At 42.3% G+C, this 15,289-nt stretch overlaps 1 protein-coding gene across 1 annotated transcript in view; it reads right to left on the bottom strand.

Moving 5' to 3' along the window:
* The window catches only part of LOC142495632 (hexokinase-2), a 69,851-nt gene that overhangs the window by 15,713 nt on the left and 38,849 nt on the right, over window positions 1–15,289 (bottom strand). Inside the window, exons 4-10 of the mRNA XM_075601354.1 lie at window positions 13,443–13,562; window positions 11,781–11,876; window positions 10,737–10,836; window positions 9,863–10,046; window positions 6,075–6,230; window positions 4,741–4,974; window positions 1,426–1,730 (exon numbers count right to left, since the gene is read on the bottom strand). Coding sequence (XP_075457469.1) covers window positions 1,426–1,730; window positions 4,741–4,974; window positions 6,075–6,230; window positions 9,863–10,046; window positions 10,737–10,836; window positions 11,781–11,876; window positions 13,443–13,562 — 1,195 coding nt within the window. The remainder of the gene's footprint in view (window positions 1–1,425; window positions 1,731–4,740; window positions 4,975–6,074; window positions 6,231–9,862; window positions 10,047–10,736; window positions 10,837–11,780; window positions 11,877–13,442; window positions 13,563–15,289) is intronic.

The following is a 15,289-nucleotide window of genomic DNA, read 5'->3' as shown; positions in this document are numbered from 1 at the left end:
AAAGGCAAAGGTGGTGTCATTAGACACTATGTTACATGGGGTACCTGCATGTGTCACCTTAAACCATTGGAAATGTCAATTGCAGCTTAAGCCATTGGTTGCAGTGCCACAAAAAATCAGTGGTACTGTGCTTAGCTTCTACATCTTCATCTTTGTCGCCCCAAAGGCGGACAGACGCCTGATGGGGTTCCACCAAAAGCTGCTCCCTTCTGCACAGAACCAGCATGCTAAGGGTTAATATCAGAGTTTGCTTACTGCTGTGTTTAGTAAGCCCCACCCTGTGGGATGTTAATAACCTAGGGGGACAAAGGAGTTTGAATCCACAGATGCATTCAATTTGAACCCCTTCAGTCTACATATGCGTAGACCCAAAGGCAGACTGTCTTTGGTGCAGTTGAAGGGCAGCCAATGTATTACTGCCTGGTAAAACATTTTAGAAATAAATAGCTTCAGGAAAACACAATGGGGACAACTGAGCAACATATATTGGATTTGAAATTAACGTATGTATGCCTATATGTACAGTACTAAGCAGTCTAAGCATAAGACACCTTTTGGCACTGGAACATTCCTTTCAGCCAATTGAATTGAATAGTCGGTAAGCTGTCGTATGACAGGAAACAGTTTAGTAAATATGGCCTTCATTGATTTTATTTTTCTGTAATTTAAGATACATTTAATAGTTTTTCAAATTTACTTCCAAAAGCACAACTCCAAAAACCACAATGTTAGTGGAATATACTGTTATCAGGAGCTGAATCACACAGGATTTATACTGATTCTTAAAATGTAGTGATTAGGGATACGTTTTATGGTATTTTTCAGAACATTCATGAAATGTGGCCATATTTAAAGGTCTTTAAAATTGAAAACCGTTGGAGGATTTGACAGAAAATTCTGCTATTTGGGTGAAAATATGAAAAGTAAAAGAGATTATTTTGGGTGAAAATATGAAAAGTAAAACAGATTTTTTTTTTTAACAATGTACTGTAAGTGTGAAACAGGTTTTAAAACACCAATATGCTCATACATTATTATCTGTGTACAGAGACTAATTATAGACCGTTGTTTGGTAGACCGCTTGTTGATTTAGGTGGCTTTTGTCTTTCTCCCCATAGTAAATATAGGGCTACAATGAGACGAGCAGAGTACTGGCGAATGAGGAGTGGTTAAGTATTGTTTATCCTCCGGCCTACAACCTGGTTGAAAAACTCTGAGTATTTATAGTAGTAAAGTGATCACAGGTGCAGTGAATTCGTTTTGCTCAGCAATTAATTCAGACCTGGGGGAGGGGGGGATTGCTAAAAACAGGAGCACATGGACTTTGAAATGAGGAAGGAGACATTTATTTGTTATAGTGAGTAGAGTTGATTGCTGCTTTAAAAGGTCACCTACGTGCCAGCTGTTATTTGGTGGCACTCTCACCTGTGCCATCAGGGGTGGAACGCACATATGTGGGCAGCATCTTCACAGTGGCACCGTCATGAGTCTTCCTCCTCAAGCCCCTATCCATCTCGGTCCTCATTATCTGCTTGACCTCCAGAAGCTGCTTGTTGCTCAGCTTCAGGGCCTCCAGGGTCTTCTCCCTTTCGTGCTGCTGGTCGGCCAATCTGTACGCCACGGCAGTTACCATGGCCGCACCCTTCCCGCTGCCGTCCTCCGAGCGGATGAATCGGACGTCGCAGTCTGGCACCAGGCGGCGCACGGTCTTTTGCAAGAGCCGGGCAAAGCTGGGGAGGAAAGAAAGACAAGTGATTTAGGTCTACCTGGCCCACCTTGTTTTGCTTATCGAAAGCAGCTTTGAGTCCATTTACTTTATTATTAATCTCCACCAACTCTGGGGGCCCTTCCATAAATCCACTCTCCTTTCAATGAAGTAGGACTTGATCACGTTTCCCTCCCACCCTCCAGCTTTAGAGCATGACGCCTTGTTCTAGCAGTCCACTTTCTATGTAAATGCTTCAATCCTCTATGTATTTGAAAGTCTCTATCCCCCTCTCCTTCCTATCTCAAATCCCCCTCTCCCTCCTTTTTCATTCCCCCCCACACTCCTCTCCTGTCAATCTCTCATACCCCCCTCTCTTTTATCTCTCCTCTTCTTCCTTGTGCTCTCAAAGCCCCCCATTTCTTCCTTTTTCACATCCCCTTTTTACCTCCCTTTCTCGCTCATACCCCCCTCACCCTTTTTCCTCTCATATGCCCCCTCATCCTCCCTCCCTATCTCTCCTTTATCCTAGGGCGCTACACACCTTGAGGTCCTTTAGTCTTTCTTGATAAATGTTATGCAACATTTTAATTGATCTTTTCTGCACCAATACTAAACATATATTTTCACAGAGCACTGATGGATGAAAATATTTGTGAATACTGTTAAATATTTCATTCATTTGGCACTCAAGAATGGAAAACATTTGAACTCAAAATGATAATTCTCTTTGACACTAAAAAAAGAGGACTCAATGCTGATATGGGGTTTTTTTTTGTAATGTTTCTCCCTACATCTTTTTTAATTTCAAACCCCTCTCCCTCGCTGTACACCCTCTTCACGCTGCTGATGGATATATATGGTCCTACATGCTCTCCAAATATCTGAGTAACCCTTTCATCCATTCATGGCCCTGTCTGTTTATTTGCAAGTATCTTGCAGGCACATGTCCTAAATAAGGCAAATCAATGAATAATGCCGGTGCTCCTTGTTGAAAGGGAAATCTTGTGAAGTTCCAAGGGACAACGGTATATTCAAAGAATCAGTAGGGCACAACAGACTTGTATGCAAAAGGGTGTTTAATTAGCCATAAAACCCAACGTTTTGGCTGCCAAGCAGCCTTTGTCAAGGTGAGGGCTACAGGCAATATCTCCACACAAAGCAATCACCTACCTCGACTGACTGCAGCTGCATCAGAGCGCCAACGCAGCCCCGCGTGACATCATGACGCCAGTGCCACACCATCCAAGTGCATAATGTGATGTCAGAGCGCTAGCACGTGACCCACCAGTCGCCATGGAGATACGATGCTCCTAAGAGAGGCAACAATGCATCTCCCACCGTCATGGCGACTCAGAAGCAGTGCAGAGATTCAGGAAGTCCCCACTGATCACTAACCACTTGTCTATTACAAACTATATCTACAGAGTGTACCTACCTACATACGGATATGTACAAAAAAGCTACTGCTAGGAATTCTATTTGAGGGCAGACAGTGCTCATTCTGGTGCTTTGACTAAGGTAATCCATTTTTCACAGAAGGTGAGCCAATCAAGGATCACTAGTAGACCTGAACAGTTAGGCCCTGCTATGTCTGATTTAAGGGCACATTTTGAAGCATGAGGTTATTCCTCAACAGTGTTGAACGAAGCACCAAGTCTGGCTCTTTCCTTAATTAGGGCTAAAAAATGCTCATTGGAGAGATTGGTGTTTCCTACGACATTTACACAAGCCAGTGGTTTCTTGAAAACTATCATCAATAAAACACAGGCATTTGCTATAGAACGATCAAATTGTGTCCCAGGTGTGTCAAGAGCCACCAATAATAGCATTTAAATGGGGGAGAAACTTATCGGACACCCTGATTAAATCAGATGACCGCAAAATTGACAGAGAACCCGGGCAATTATCGTTGTTTTAACTTCTCGTTGTGTAATAGTTTATGCACTGGGGATACATTCTGCCATCCACGTACTGATAAAGACATGAAGGTTAAACACAGGATCACATGTAGGTCCACACATGTTGTGTACATGATCAAATGCCCCTGTGGGCTTGTAGATATTGGCAAAACTACCAGGATGCTCAAGCAATGTTATATTGAACACCAAAGTGTTATTAAAAAGGGTATTGATCAGACGATTTTAGTACAACACTGTGTCAGCCTTAGGCATCCTTCAGCATTAAGGGTCATGGATGGGAATAGAGATGGTGCCACCAATGTGAGGTGCCCTTGCCAGGGACACAGCTCTCCGTAGAATAGAAGCCTATTGGATACTAACATGACATACCAGTAATGGTGGTGGACGTAACGAACAACAACATTTAAAGTGTTTCCTTGACAGTAGAGTTTTTTTTTTGCAGTAATGGACCTGCACTCTCACCTCTGTGGCATCCGCATCCTGCTGGGAGTTTAAATTACTTTATGGATCTATGTCGATTGGCAATTATGTCGCTAGCCAGATTTTGGTCTTATTCTGGTTTTGTATGTTGTGTTCTGTGATTTATGTTTTGCAATTTGTGGGTGTTTTTTTGTTTTTGGTGTTTTGTCTTGTCTGTATAAGCTCTGTATGTTAGCTAGTATTCAATGTCTTAGTGGATTACCTGTTTTTTTGTATTTTGATCACATTTTTGATAATGATATATGGTGACCTATGAGGAAGTATCACCTCTGATCAATGTTTAATAACCAGGTACACTCTGTAGATATAGGTTTTAATACACTAGTGGCTGATGATCCGTGTCTTACACTGTGGAGTTACCCCGCCACTCTGCACTGCGTCTGAGTCACAATGACGACGGGAGATGCGTTGTCTCCTCTTTCAAAAGTCGCATCTCCATGGCGACTGGTCATGCGTCTGCGTCACACAATGTGGCGTCGGTGCTCTGACGTCACGCTACGTGCCAGGATGGTGTGGCATTTCATTCAGAAATTACAATGGAGTTGGACTTAGCTAATGTTAAGTGATGTGCAGCCTCAGCAATTGGATTATATAAATAGATTGTAGAGTCTTGTGGCTGGGCCCCTCACTTACTGTGGATGGTTCTTATACACCGATCCATCCACTCCCACTGTGGATCGCAGCCTCTCTGTGCCCTTGTTCTCCTTGATGCGCCTCAGCACGGCGGCCAGGGTAGCAGCACACAGGCTGGCAGAGCGGGTAGACACAATCTGGCATATGCGGTGCGTGGCCACGCAGTCCTCGTGGGACGGCTCAAGGCCCAGTTTGCTGAGGATCTCGTGGGCTCTCTTTATCCCTTCTTTATCCCTACAAGGGAAAAGGGGTCAATAGGTTTTTTTTTTTGAAAGAGTGCAGTTCCACTTAGCCAGAAGGTGACATCTTCTCTAGAATTACAGCTGTACGCAGTTTAATGGTCCAGTTCCCCTAATAAAACCACTTCACTACCAGACGGTTTGTGTGTACGTGATATTTCCCATTCCTTCTTCAGCAGTGCTGTACAGTATGTACAGACGTCATTTATGTTAAACTCATGTTGGTTCATTAAAATGTATCAAAATGTACAACACATCAACAATTCTCCTTGCCTGAACAGCTACTCGAAATTTCCCCTTTAATCGTCCTAGTACAATAATACTTTCTATTTATCCGCTTTTATTTAAATACCAGATTTAGGCCCTTATTCTGTGAGGTGTGATAACGTGCTGTAAGGTGTGATAATGTGCTATCGCATGAAAGCCCCATTGACTTTAGTCAGGCTTTTCGTGTGATACAGTAGCACGTCATCTGCGTGTATCACACCTTACAGGATAAGGGCCTTAGTCTTATTCTGTAAAGAACTAACTACAATTAAACAGTTTCCCCACTTCACAGACAAACAACAGCTCCTTAGAGTGTTCCACTCATCCTAAACATTACATTACATTTAAACTCACATTCCATATTTGATATCAAAATAAGTCAAATGAAAAATGAGCGTTCTATTCATTTTAAAAAATTGGTCTACACATTACAAATTGAGAACCCATATTAACGCATTAATTAAATTCATACACACACATTCTGTATTTGTAGTCTAAGCGGAGTGCCCTACTCAAAATGATGTGGAGATATCTTAACAATGCTGGAGAACAGTTCAGATTAGTTTCTTCTCAGTATGGGGAAGAGGCCTCACAACATATAGAACTTTCTCAAATTAAATGAATGGGATTAGCAGAACCTAATCCTTATTTGTTAATAGGGGATGTTTCCGTTGCAGGCTTGCAAGACGTTAGAAAGGTTGACCATGCTCACTTCCAGGAAACGTGTGAGCACACTCTTATCACACAAAAGGATGATGGCGCAAAGCCAAACTTCTGATAGCCAATGAGATATAATATGTCATTACAAGGTGGCGATTTGCCTCTTACTTCTCAATAGCAGAGACAAAGCGCGTCTCAAAGTGTCCCGTGGTCAGCAGGTCAGCTGTGATTCTGCCATCGAATAGAAGATCCTCTTTGGCCATCTTGACCAGGATAAGTCTGACCAGCTCTCCCATGTACATCCCACTGATCATCTTCTCGAACCTGCAAAGGAGAAGAGAGCAAGTTAAATACCTTGGCAGTCGCAGCAAAACCAAACATCAGTGTGAGTGATATTAATTGATCTGTAGTGATTTGCAGTTTCGTTCACCCATATCAGTTATCTACATTATTGCTGTATATTATATTATTAACTCTAATCACATCATTCTAAATTTAATAAGCATGTCCGTTTTTAAAGCAGCAGTTCCGTTGTAGTGCTCACCCCCTTTTTTTTATTACCAGGATGGGAATTAGAGTCCCAGAGCTGAATCATGTGTCCTCGATACCGGTAAAAGTAGCGCCAATATTTCCTTAAATCCCCTGCATGACATGGGCCAGTAGGAAGCCGCTATGGATGACGTTGTGGCTTCCTATTGGCCCCCACGGCGTATAAGATTTAAACCTCCATTTCCCCTGATTGGGGATGGAAACACGCTACTTTTACCAGGAAGTATTTCAGGAACCATAAGCTCCAAGGACCTGCCTGGTTACATCCTGGTATAAAAAAATAAATAAAGAGTTGAGCTCCTGCTTTAAGGAGTATTGTGCATTGGCGGTAGCGTGCAGTGGGATTGTATGCCCCAAAGCAGAGTGATGGGATTTTAGTGTACTGCAGCCAAAAGATATTGCATTCAATTTAAATCCAGAATCAGATTTACATTTGCTGTCATCAAAACACTAACTGTAAATATGACTGCGGATATAACATTGAAAAGCTTTATGTATTACACTTCAGCTTGTTCTCCGTTGCTGTTTATTTCTGAGCTTACTGTATCTATGGATCAAATGATGCGGTGACTGAGCCATTCAATCATAAATATTGGAGTTCCTAGGGAATAAAAAGGTGTATCCTCATTTTCCTGAGGTTGCAGGATGATTACTGTACCTCAGTATTAGATGACACCTGTTTTATTTGAATTAACAATTGATATTTTAGGACACCTTTGAGAGTCCTAAAATATCAATTGTTAGTCCAAATAAAAAAGGTTTCATGTAATACTGAAGTACTCGTTTATCTTGCACTATAGCTGCACTAACACGACTACGTCTACTTAATTCATACTCTGGATGATGTACTCTATTTATGATTGCAGTGAACGATACAAACTGCAGGAGGAACTGTTTCTCACACACAGACTTCCTCTGCTGTGACATGCTCAAATGTGCACTCATGTTTCCTGTCACAGTACAGCTATCTGTGCTCTGTTCTACACTAATGTTGGACAGCGTTCTTCTCAAGGATGTCTTCTTTCTACCCCCTTTGTATCTAAAGCCCTTTCCCGCCTTAAACCTTTTTCACTGACTGCCCCACACCTCTGGAATGCCCTTCCCCTCAGTACCCGACTGGCACCCTCTCTATCCACCTTTAAGACCCACCTTAAGACACACTTGCTTAAAGAAGCATATGAGTAGCACTGTGGCTAATATTACAGTATACACGATACATAAAGTTGGCCCCCTGCAGACGCACTTACCTGAATGCCCTCCTACGGTCTTTGTACGTTCTCCCCACCAATTAGATTGTAAGCTCTTCGGAGCAGGGACTCCTCTTCTACAATGTTACTTTTATGTCTGAAGCACTTATTCCCATGATCTGTTATTTGTACTATTTGTTATTTATATGATTGTCACATCTATTACAGCTGTGAAGCGCTATGTACAATAATGGCGCTATATAAATAAAGACATACATACATATGGGGGAGAGAAAGAATGGAAGGATGGGGGAGAGATAATGGAAAGATTGGAAGGGGAGAGAAAATGGTGTGTGCAGTTGGTGATTTATTTTATAAATAATTTTTTTAATGTGTCCCTACCCCTTGATGACCGGGTGGCAGTTACCCCCACACTAGGGCCCAATGTACGGTACTAGTCTTAGTATTACTAATAAGGGGCGCCCTAACCCCAGTGCCCCAGCAATCTGGCTTCTCTGCCAAGGATCTCCAACTCCGTGTGACATGGACCCTGAACCTGTGCTCCTCTCGTGTGACATGGACCCTGAACCTGTGCTCCTCTCGTGTGACATGGACCCTGAACCTGTGCTCCTCTCGTGTGACATGGACCCTGAACCTGTGCTCCTCTCGTGTGACATGGACCCTGAACCTGTGCTCCTCTCGTGTGACTCTTCTCGTGTTGTGTGACGCCTCTCTCACAATCTCCTGTCACATTCAAAACGTCTCTAAATCCTGTCGCTTTTTCCTCCGCAATATTACAAAGATACGCCGTTTCCTCTGTTGCTCAACTGCTAAAACTCTGACTCAGGCCCTCATTCTCTCCAGTCTCGACAACTGTAACCTGCTGTCCGGCCTTCCTGCCTCTCACCTGTCTCCCCTACAATCTATCCTAAACGCTGCTGCCAGAATCACTCTACTCTTTCCTAAATCTGTCTCAGCTTCTCCACTGCTGAAATCCCTCTCCTGGCTTTCTATCAAATCCCGCATCTCTACTCAATTCTCCTCACTTTTAAAGCTTTACACTCTTCTGCCCCTCCTAACATATCAGTCCTAATTTCTCGCTATTCACCATTCCGACTCAAGGATGTCTTTAAGCTACCCCCTTTGTATCTAAAGCCCTCTCTTGCCATAAACCTTTCTCACTGACTGCCCCACACCTCTGGAATGCCCTTCCCCTCAGTACCCGACTAGCACCCTCTCTATCCACCTTTAAGACCCACCTTAAGACACACTTGCTTAAAGAAGCATATGAGTAGCACTGTGGATATTCTGAACACATGATACATAAAGCTTGGCCCCCTGCAGACGCACTTACCAGAACTCCCTCCTACTGTCTCTGTACGTTCTCCCTACCTACCAATTAGACTGTAAGCTCCTCGGGGCAGGGACTCCTCTTCCTTAATGTTACTTTTATGTCTAAAGCACTTATTCCCATGATCTGTTATTTATATTATCTGTTATTTAGTTGATTACCACTTGTATTACTACTGTGAAGCGCTATGTACATTAATGGCGCTATATAAATAAAGACATACAATACAATACAGTGCTATGCTATGAACCTGCGTGAAGCAGCACACGTGACCAACTGTACATGCATTTATAACGTTATCCTAATTATGAACTGTTTAATTTTTTGACATAAAAATAATATAATTGTATCTAGAATTTGGTACGGTTATGTGTAAAATTGTCGAATAAAACAATATATCTAGTAATAAAGCATACAGCCTTATGACATTTTGTGTACATTAAGTAATACATTAAAAGGTTGTTTTTTTTATATTATCTTTTTGTATTATCTCTTGGCATATAGCTAATTTCTTTATTTACTACTAATTGATGTGCAATTATGATCCAGTACAGCTGCATATGCTTTTCTGTATATACATAATATGTTAATGATGTCATTGGTCAGTATGATTTGATATTGCAAGTGATACAAGTAATGTATGTATAACCAATGTAATTACTGTTATAGTGATTTTGAAGAGTTGTGTATGATATTTTAGCAGTGTCTGGACATTCCCTTACATATAACCCAAATAATACTTACATAACCCAAGGGTCAAAGTACAGTAGAACTCACATACATAGGTTCATAGAGGGAGATACTTGTATAAAACAAGGGTTACATGTACAGTTGAACACACTCACACAGACACAGAGGGTGATACTTGCATTTGTTTGCCTGGGTTTAGAGATCCCATATCAATTTCACGGTCAAACGCAGTCCTGATATCATCTAGCGTCCCATCGTCCCCGAAGGCTCCCCACTCCATATTCACACACATCCGTCCCTCATCCCCTTCCACCAAATCGATGTGACGCATGTCTTCCATGTAACATGCGTTGGTCCCAGTACCTATGAAGGGATATTTTAGAGCCTTTCCAAGATCAGATCACTACCTCTGACACGTGACATCTCAACCCTACCAGAGGGGCCAGCAACGCAACGTTTCAGTCGTATATCTGGCAGCAAAGGGGTTGCTAACTAGACACCTTTAACCAGTGCTAAATCTCCAACTGGGATAGACTTACAAAACTAACCACACGTACTGTAGCTCCACTTTAAACTGGGTCAAGTTAACCTAAACATTAAAGCAGTGGACATAACCCATATCTCAACTTTCCCTTATTGAATTGATTGGTTTATCAGTTCATCGTTAACGGGCTAGTCTGATCATACTCATTTGGAGAATATATGACATTAGAGGGTTAACTTTTTATTTCTAATTTTAGGTAATACACAGTGTTAGTGGGTTAATGTATGGTGTTATCAAATTCATTCATGTCAACTTGTAGGATATAAGTAATTAGTGCCTTTATTTACTCAATTCTCATTTGTGGCGCATAAGGTTTAAGTCAAAATAGTTCAACTATGTAGGATATATGATTTTAATGTGTTCATGCATTAACTTAAAACGTGGGCGAATTTACTTCTTTAGCTGTTCCCTTCTTATTTGGTGTCATGGTGGGTTATTGGGGTTAGTTTTCTTACTTAGGTAGATAATGTCATTAGTGAAGCGGTGATTAAGGTAATTAGAGTGCTTACCAATAATGAGTCCAATTTCACAGTTGTGGTCATCGTATCCACAAGTCATCATGGTCCCCACAGTGTCATTCACCACGGCTACAATGTCAATATCAAAGTCCTTTAGATAAAAGGAAGGAGACGGTTTACTGACTGATATGAAGAAGAATTGAGGAATTGTAATAAAAAGTGCAATATCCAATACCAAAGTTGGAACAGTTTTTTGGGGCATTGTCTCCTATGGAGAAAAACTGTACAGTGATTCCTAACTTACCTAAATATGCAGCTGCATGTCAGAGATATCGGCTTGTTGTTTTCTGGAGATGGGTGCCATATCCCCCAAGGGAAATAATATATCATTTGTTTTTTATTCAATGTGATCCATGTACTGTAGTAAGCTTTAAAATCATTGACACATTGCTAATGATCGCCAGCTCCCAATGTTTGCTGATTAGTAACAACTTAATGAACAGACCCCTATTGGGGACGATCAAAATTGCCTAGGTGCGAGAAAACACCAGATTCATTAAAGGCAAAATGCATCTTTGCTTTTAACCAGACGTTCTTCTTCCATAAATCTGTTACTATTTTCTGCACCCATTTTTGTGTTACCGGTAGACTTTATAACAGATAACCTCTTACGTGCATAAAATCTTTTATGAAGAAGAGACTTTTCAGGGCTGAAAGGTTTGTGTTTAGGGATCTCTATAAAGCTTCATCCATTCATAGGTATCAAACCACAATAGTACCCAAACTTCTCCCGAGTCAACTGAGTTATTATAACTACAGTATGTACCAATTTAAAAGAAGAAAGACACTCTACATCAACATAATAAATGCAGTAGCTGTCAAGTCCTATTCGTAACCTAATACAGGCAACCAAGAGCTGCAGGAAGTCTTACTAATAAGGGTCTAACGTGAACAATAAACAGTAGAGACCACCATTTGCTACCTCACTTTGTACCATGCATAAGATTTGATATCTCATGGAAACCTATCAGTAAGACGAGGGAACATCCAGCTTAGTAAACTGATTCTAGTTATGTCATAATGGGGAGCACTCACCCCACGTTTTTTGATTGCGTTCCGTAGCAAAGTGACCACGTCCTTCCCTTCCACCCCACAGGCTCTGAATCCTTTGGTCCAGTTGACCAGGATACTCTGCAAAAGCAAGGAGCAAAACAATAACTCAGCGACGCTGCCTAATTAAAAGTGATAGTGAGGGCTAAAAATACTGAAGGAAAGAAATCACAGATCTGCCCTGTGCCTTTGTCTGATGTATCGTTTGATAAGGCAGATTACATCTGATTGTTATATTTCACCTTCTCTTGTCCTTGATTGAGAACAGAATTACTACATTTCCTTGGAGCAGGGATTTCATTTCAGTTCATGTTATGTTTAATTAACTTTACTGCAGCTAAAAGGCAGAAATCCTCCCAAAAATCACTTATTTTGGAAATGAGCTGATGGCGTGCTTTTTCAGCAACGGTATGAAATGAACAAAAAAACCTTGTGAGATAAGAAGACTGGGAAATACTAGTGTGTATACAGTAAGTAACTGGTCATAACACAACTCTCTGTGTACCGTGTATAGCCCCCGTATCCCTCAGGGGATTGTCACATGCTGCGGCATAGTCAATAGGGCGGCTGCATTTGCAATTAAGGCCTTTTCAGTGCAAGGGAGCCTGCGCTGGCAGTTCTGAATAGAGACAGTTAAGAGAGGCTGCAGTTACATGTTGCTAGGCAACCAGTGAAGCTGTGAGAGATGACAGTTTAGACAGCTTTTAAAAAGAGTGTCAGTTGGAGCTGGGAGCTGGGGGAGTTAGGGTGTGTGTGCAGGGAGCAGTAGCCCCTAGCACTAGTTACCCCCAGAGGTCCCAGATAAGTTACCTTTCCCCAGTTTGTGGTTGCTTCAGGGACAGGCCCTACGTAAGGAGATCTGCCCCTTTAGCTATTTGGTTAAGTAAGGACACCCTCAGTGTCGAGCAGCCTGATTGCTGGGTCTGGGCTCAGACCCCTCAGTTACATAGAGACTATCTTCGTGGAGGCCAAGCCAAGCAGTGACTGTGGCCTGCCGGCTACAGGCGGATCCCTTTCAAGGTACAGACGGTGTGGAGCTGTGGTGATATTATCCACGCTGGAAGTCACCCCACGCGTAGGAGGACATCACGTCAGATCAGACGGATCCATACCGGTTGTATAGCGGTACCCGCGGGCTGGAGCCCCGGGCAGGTATCTATAAATAGTGCACCAACACGTCCAGGGATAGCGCTATCTCCATCACACTTGGGTGGGTTTGGACATAAGGTACTCTGGGGAATACTTATGTTGATGTGTGCACCCGGTGCACTTCTATGTGTACGGCTATATGCATTATTCTGTGTGGTACAGGTACTGAAGTTATTAGTATTAGCAATAGTAAACAGTTATTAGCATACACTGTGTGCGTGTCTTATTATTGTGGTTCCTGTAAGAGGACCATCCCACTCAGGTGGGAGCCCTTACAGGTGGAGGCGCTGTGTACGACGAATCAGGTAACCCCAGGCTCCCAGTGGCGGAGGTTCAGGTCTTCTGTGAGCCTATCAGGTAACGCACCACACCAGGTAACATAAGTGTAGATTTCCCCACATGGTCCCCATCTGCGATAGGGGGGGGGGGAGGTGTTACACGTAGATACCCCTGCTCTGTGTACCGTAGATACCCCTGCTCTGTAGCATTAGTACTCACCTCGTCCAGCTTGGTTTGATGACAGGGGAACGAGAAGGTGAATCCTAGAGGCAGCTTCTTGTCCTTGATGTTCAGCGTGTCCATAAAGGTAGCCAGACACTCGGCAATGTGGTCAAACAGCTGGAAATTAAAAGCAGCCCTTTGGTTATTAACAGTTGGGATCATCAGCTCCGCGTACGTTAACAGACAGAAGCAGGAAGATTTAATTCTAGGCACAAACAACCAAAGCTCTTAAAGGGGCAATCCCTTCTATTACCAAAGTGAACTAATCGCAGTAGCATATTTAAGGGGTCACATCTGGGTTGAGAATTGGGAGGGGTTTTATTTATTCTGGCTGCTCCCTTTTGTCTGATATCACTGTGTGCTCAACAAGTCTGCACAGCCAAAGCCCCTCTCTCCTACCTCCCCTTTGTCTTTGTTGGTTCTCTGATAAAGGACATGGTGACAAAGGATAAACATATAACACTTAGGTGATAAACACTTCCCTATTTTGAGTCACCCTACAAAATACAGTTTGTAATTACATTTAAAACATAATAATAAAAGCAGCCAAATATTTGCTATCGGTTGTATGTGTTTAGGGAAGCTAATCAGACGGGTACATTATTTACAACGGTTGTTTTCTGGCTACGTGGGAATTCACTTTCAAGATCTACAACCAAACAAGGAAAAGGAACATGAATACAAAGCAACAACGCAAGTTATTCATTCTTAGTGTATATTGGAATTGTCACGAGTTTGATTTGAACTATATTCTACTGAGGAGTAGATTAGAGAAGGTGTCACATCTTGATTTGCTTTCCACTTATTGCAACTCCAATGGGTGCCTAAGTGGGACTGGAGCTTTAACAGTACACATTGCGTGCCACAAAGTGCTGAAGGGCATTGCTTTTTCTATTTCTTTGTTTGCTTTGCCAAGCCTTCTCTCCCTTAGCGTTCCTGACATAGCCTGTCAAAGCAAATGAGCAAATTAAAGATGGCAGACGTTGAGCCAAAGTAAAGCCGGGATTGTGCAAGTTATTGCAGTCTGCTGGCCGTGTTTTCATTTCCAAGATCACTTGCTAGCAGGAGAAATACACTTGTGTGGTAGCATGAAACTGAAGGCAGCGCAGAGGAGCTGGTGAAATGCTGAGTAGTGCAGATTCTGAAGGGTAATAGCATACTTCCTTACCCACGTCCATTTGAGCTAGTGCAGTGTTACAAAACAAACCAAATATTTCAGCAACTCAATGGGCTGGATGGAGAAATTAAGAATGAGAGGCATTGTGGGAAAACTGGTGAAGGATTTCAAAATGAAATATGTGTTGTTCAATTCCTTGTTAAACATGCGGCTTAATGTTGCTTATCTAGAGTGTGGGTTATTTCACAAGATCGTTGTCTGAGTGAGCAACTATTATGCAAGATTCTACAAGGCTGGGCAGGAAGGTATGCTGGGGCAAGAAGCACAAAAGCACAGAATGAGCCCTTGCCAAAGATGGTAATATGTCACTTTAAATTAGCACTTTCTTCTTCTGTTCTGAACTGTGTGTCTTCTCCTAATCTATGACCATAAAGTTCAGGAGTCCAAGGACAAGGCTGAATTGGTTTTCCTGCTTCTTATGAAATCGCATCCCCAAGTAGAAGGGACCCCCAAGACTCCAGAGTCTGTTTGCCATTTCTGATCTCCTCTATCCCTTTAATTCCTAGGGGATTATTGTCATAAGGTGTCTTTGGTCCTACATGGACTGACCCTTTAACCTACTGTATTCAGTCTCTCTACTCAACTTTATATAGTCCTAGCAAAGTTCCTCTCATTGATTGGCTCACTGGAAAGACGTTGGCATTTTTATTTCCAAAACGGTCGTGAA

Source organism: Ascaphus truei, chromosome 5 (genome assembly GCF_040206685.1).
Source record: "Ascaphus truei isolate aAscTru1 chromosome 5, aAscTru1.hap1, whole genome shotgun sequence".
NCBI lineage: Eukaryota > Metazoa > Chordata > Amphibia > Anura > Ascaphidae > Ascaphus > Ascaphus truei.
This window is presented reverse-complemented; position numbering and strand designations above follow the sequence as displayed.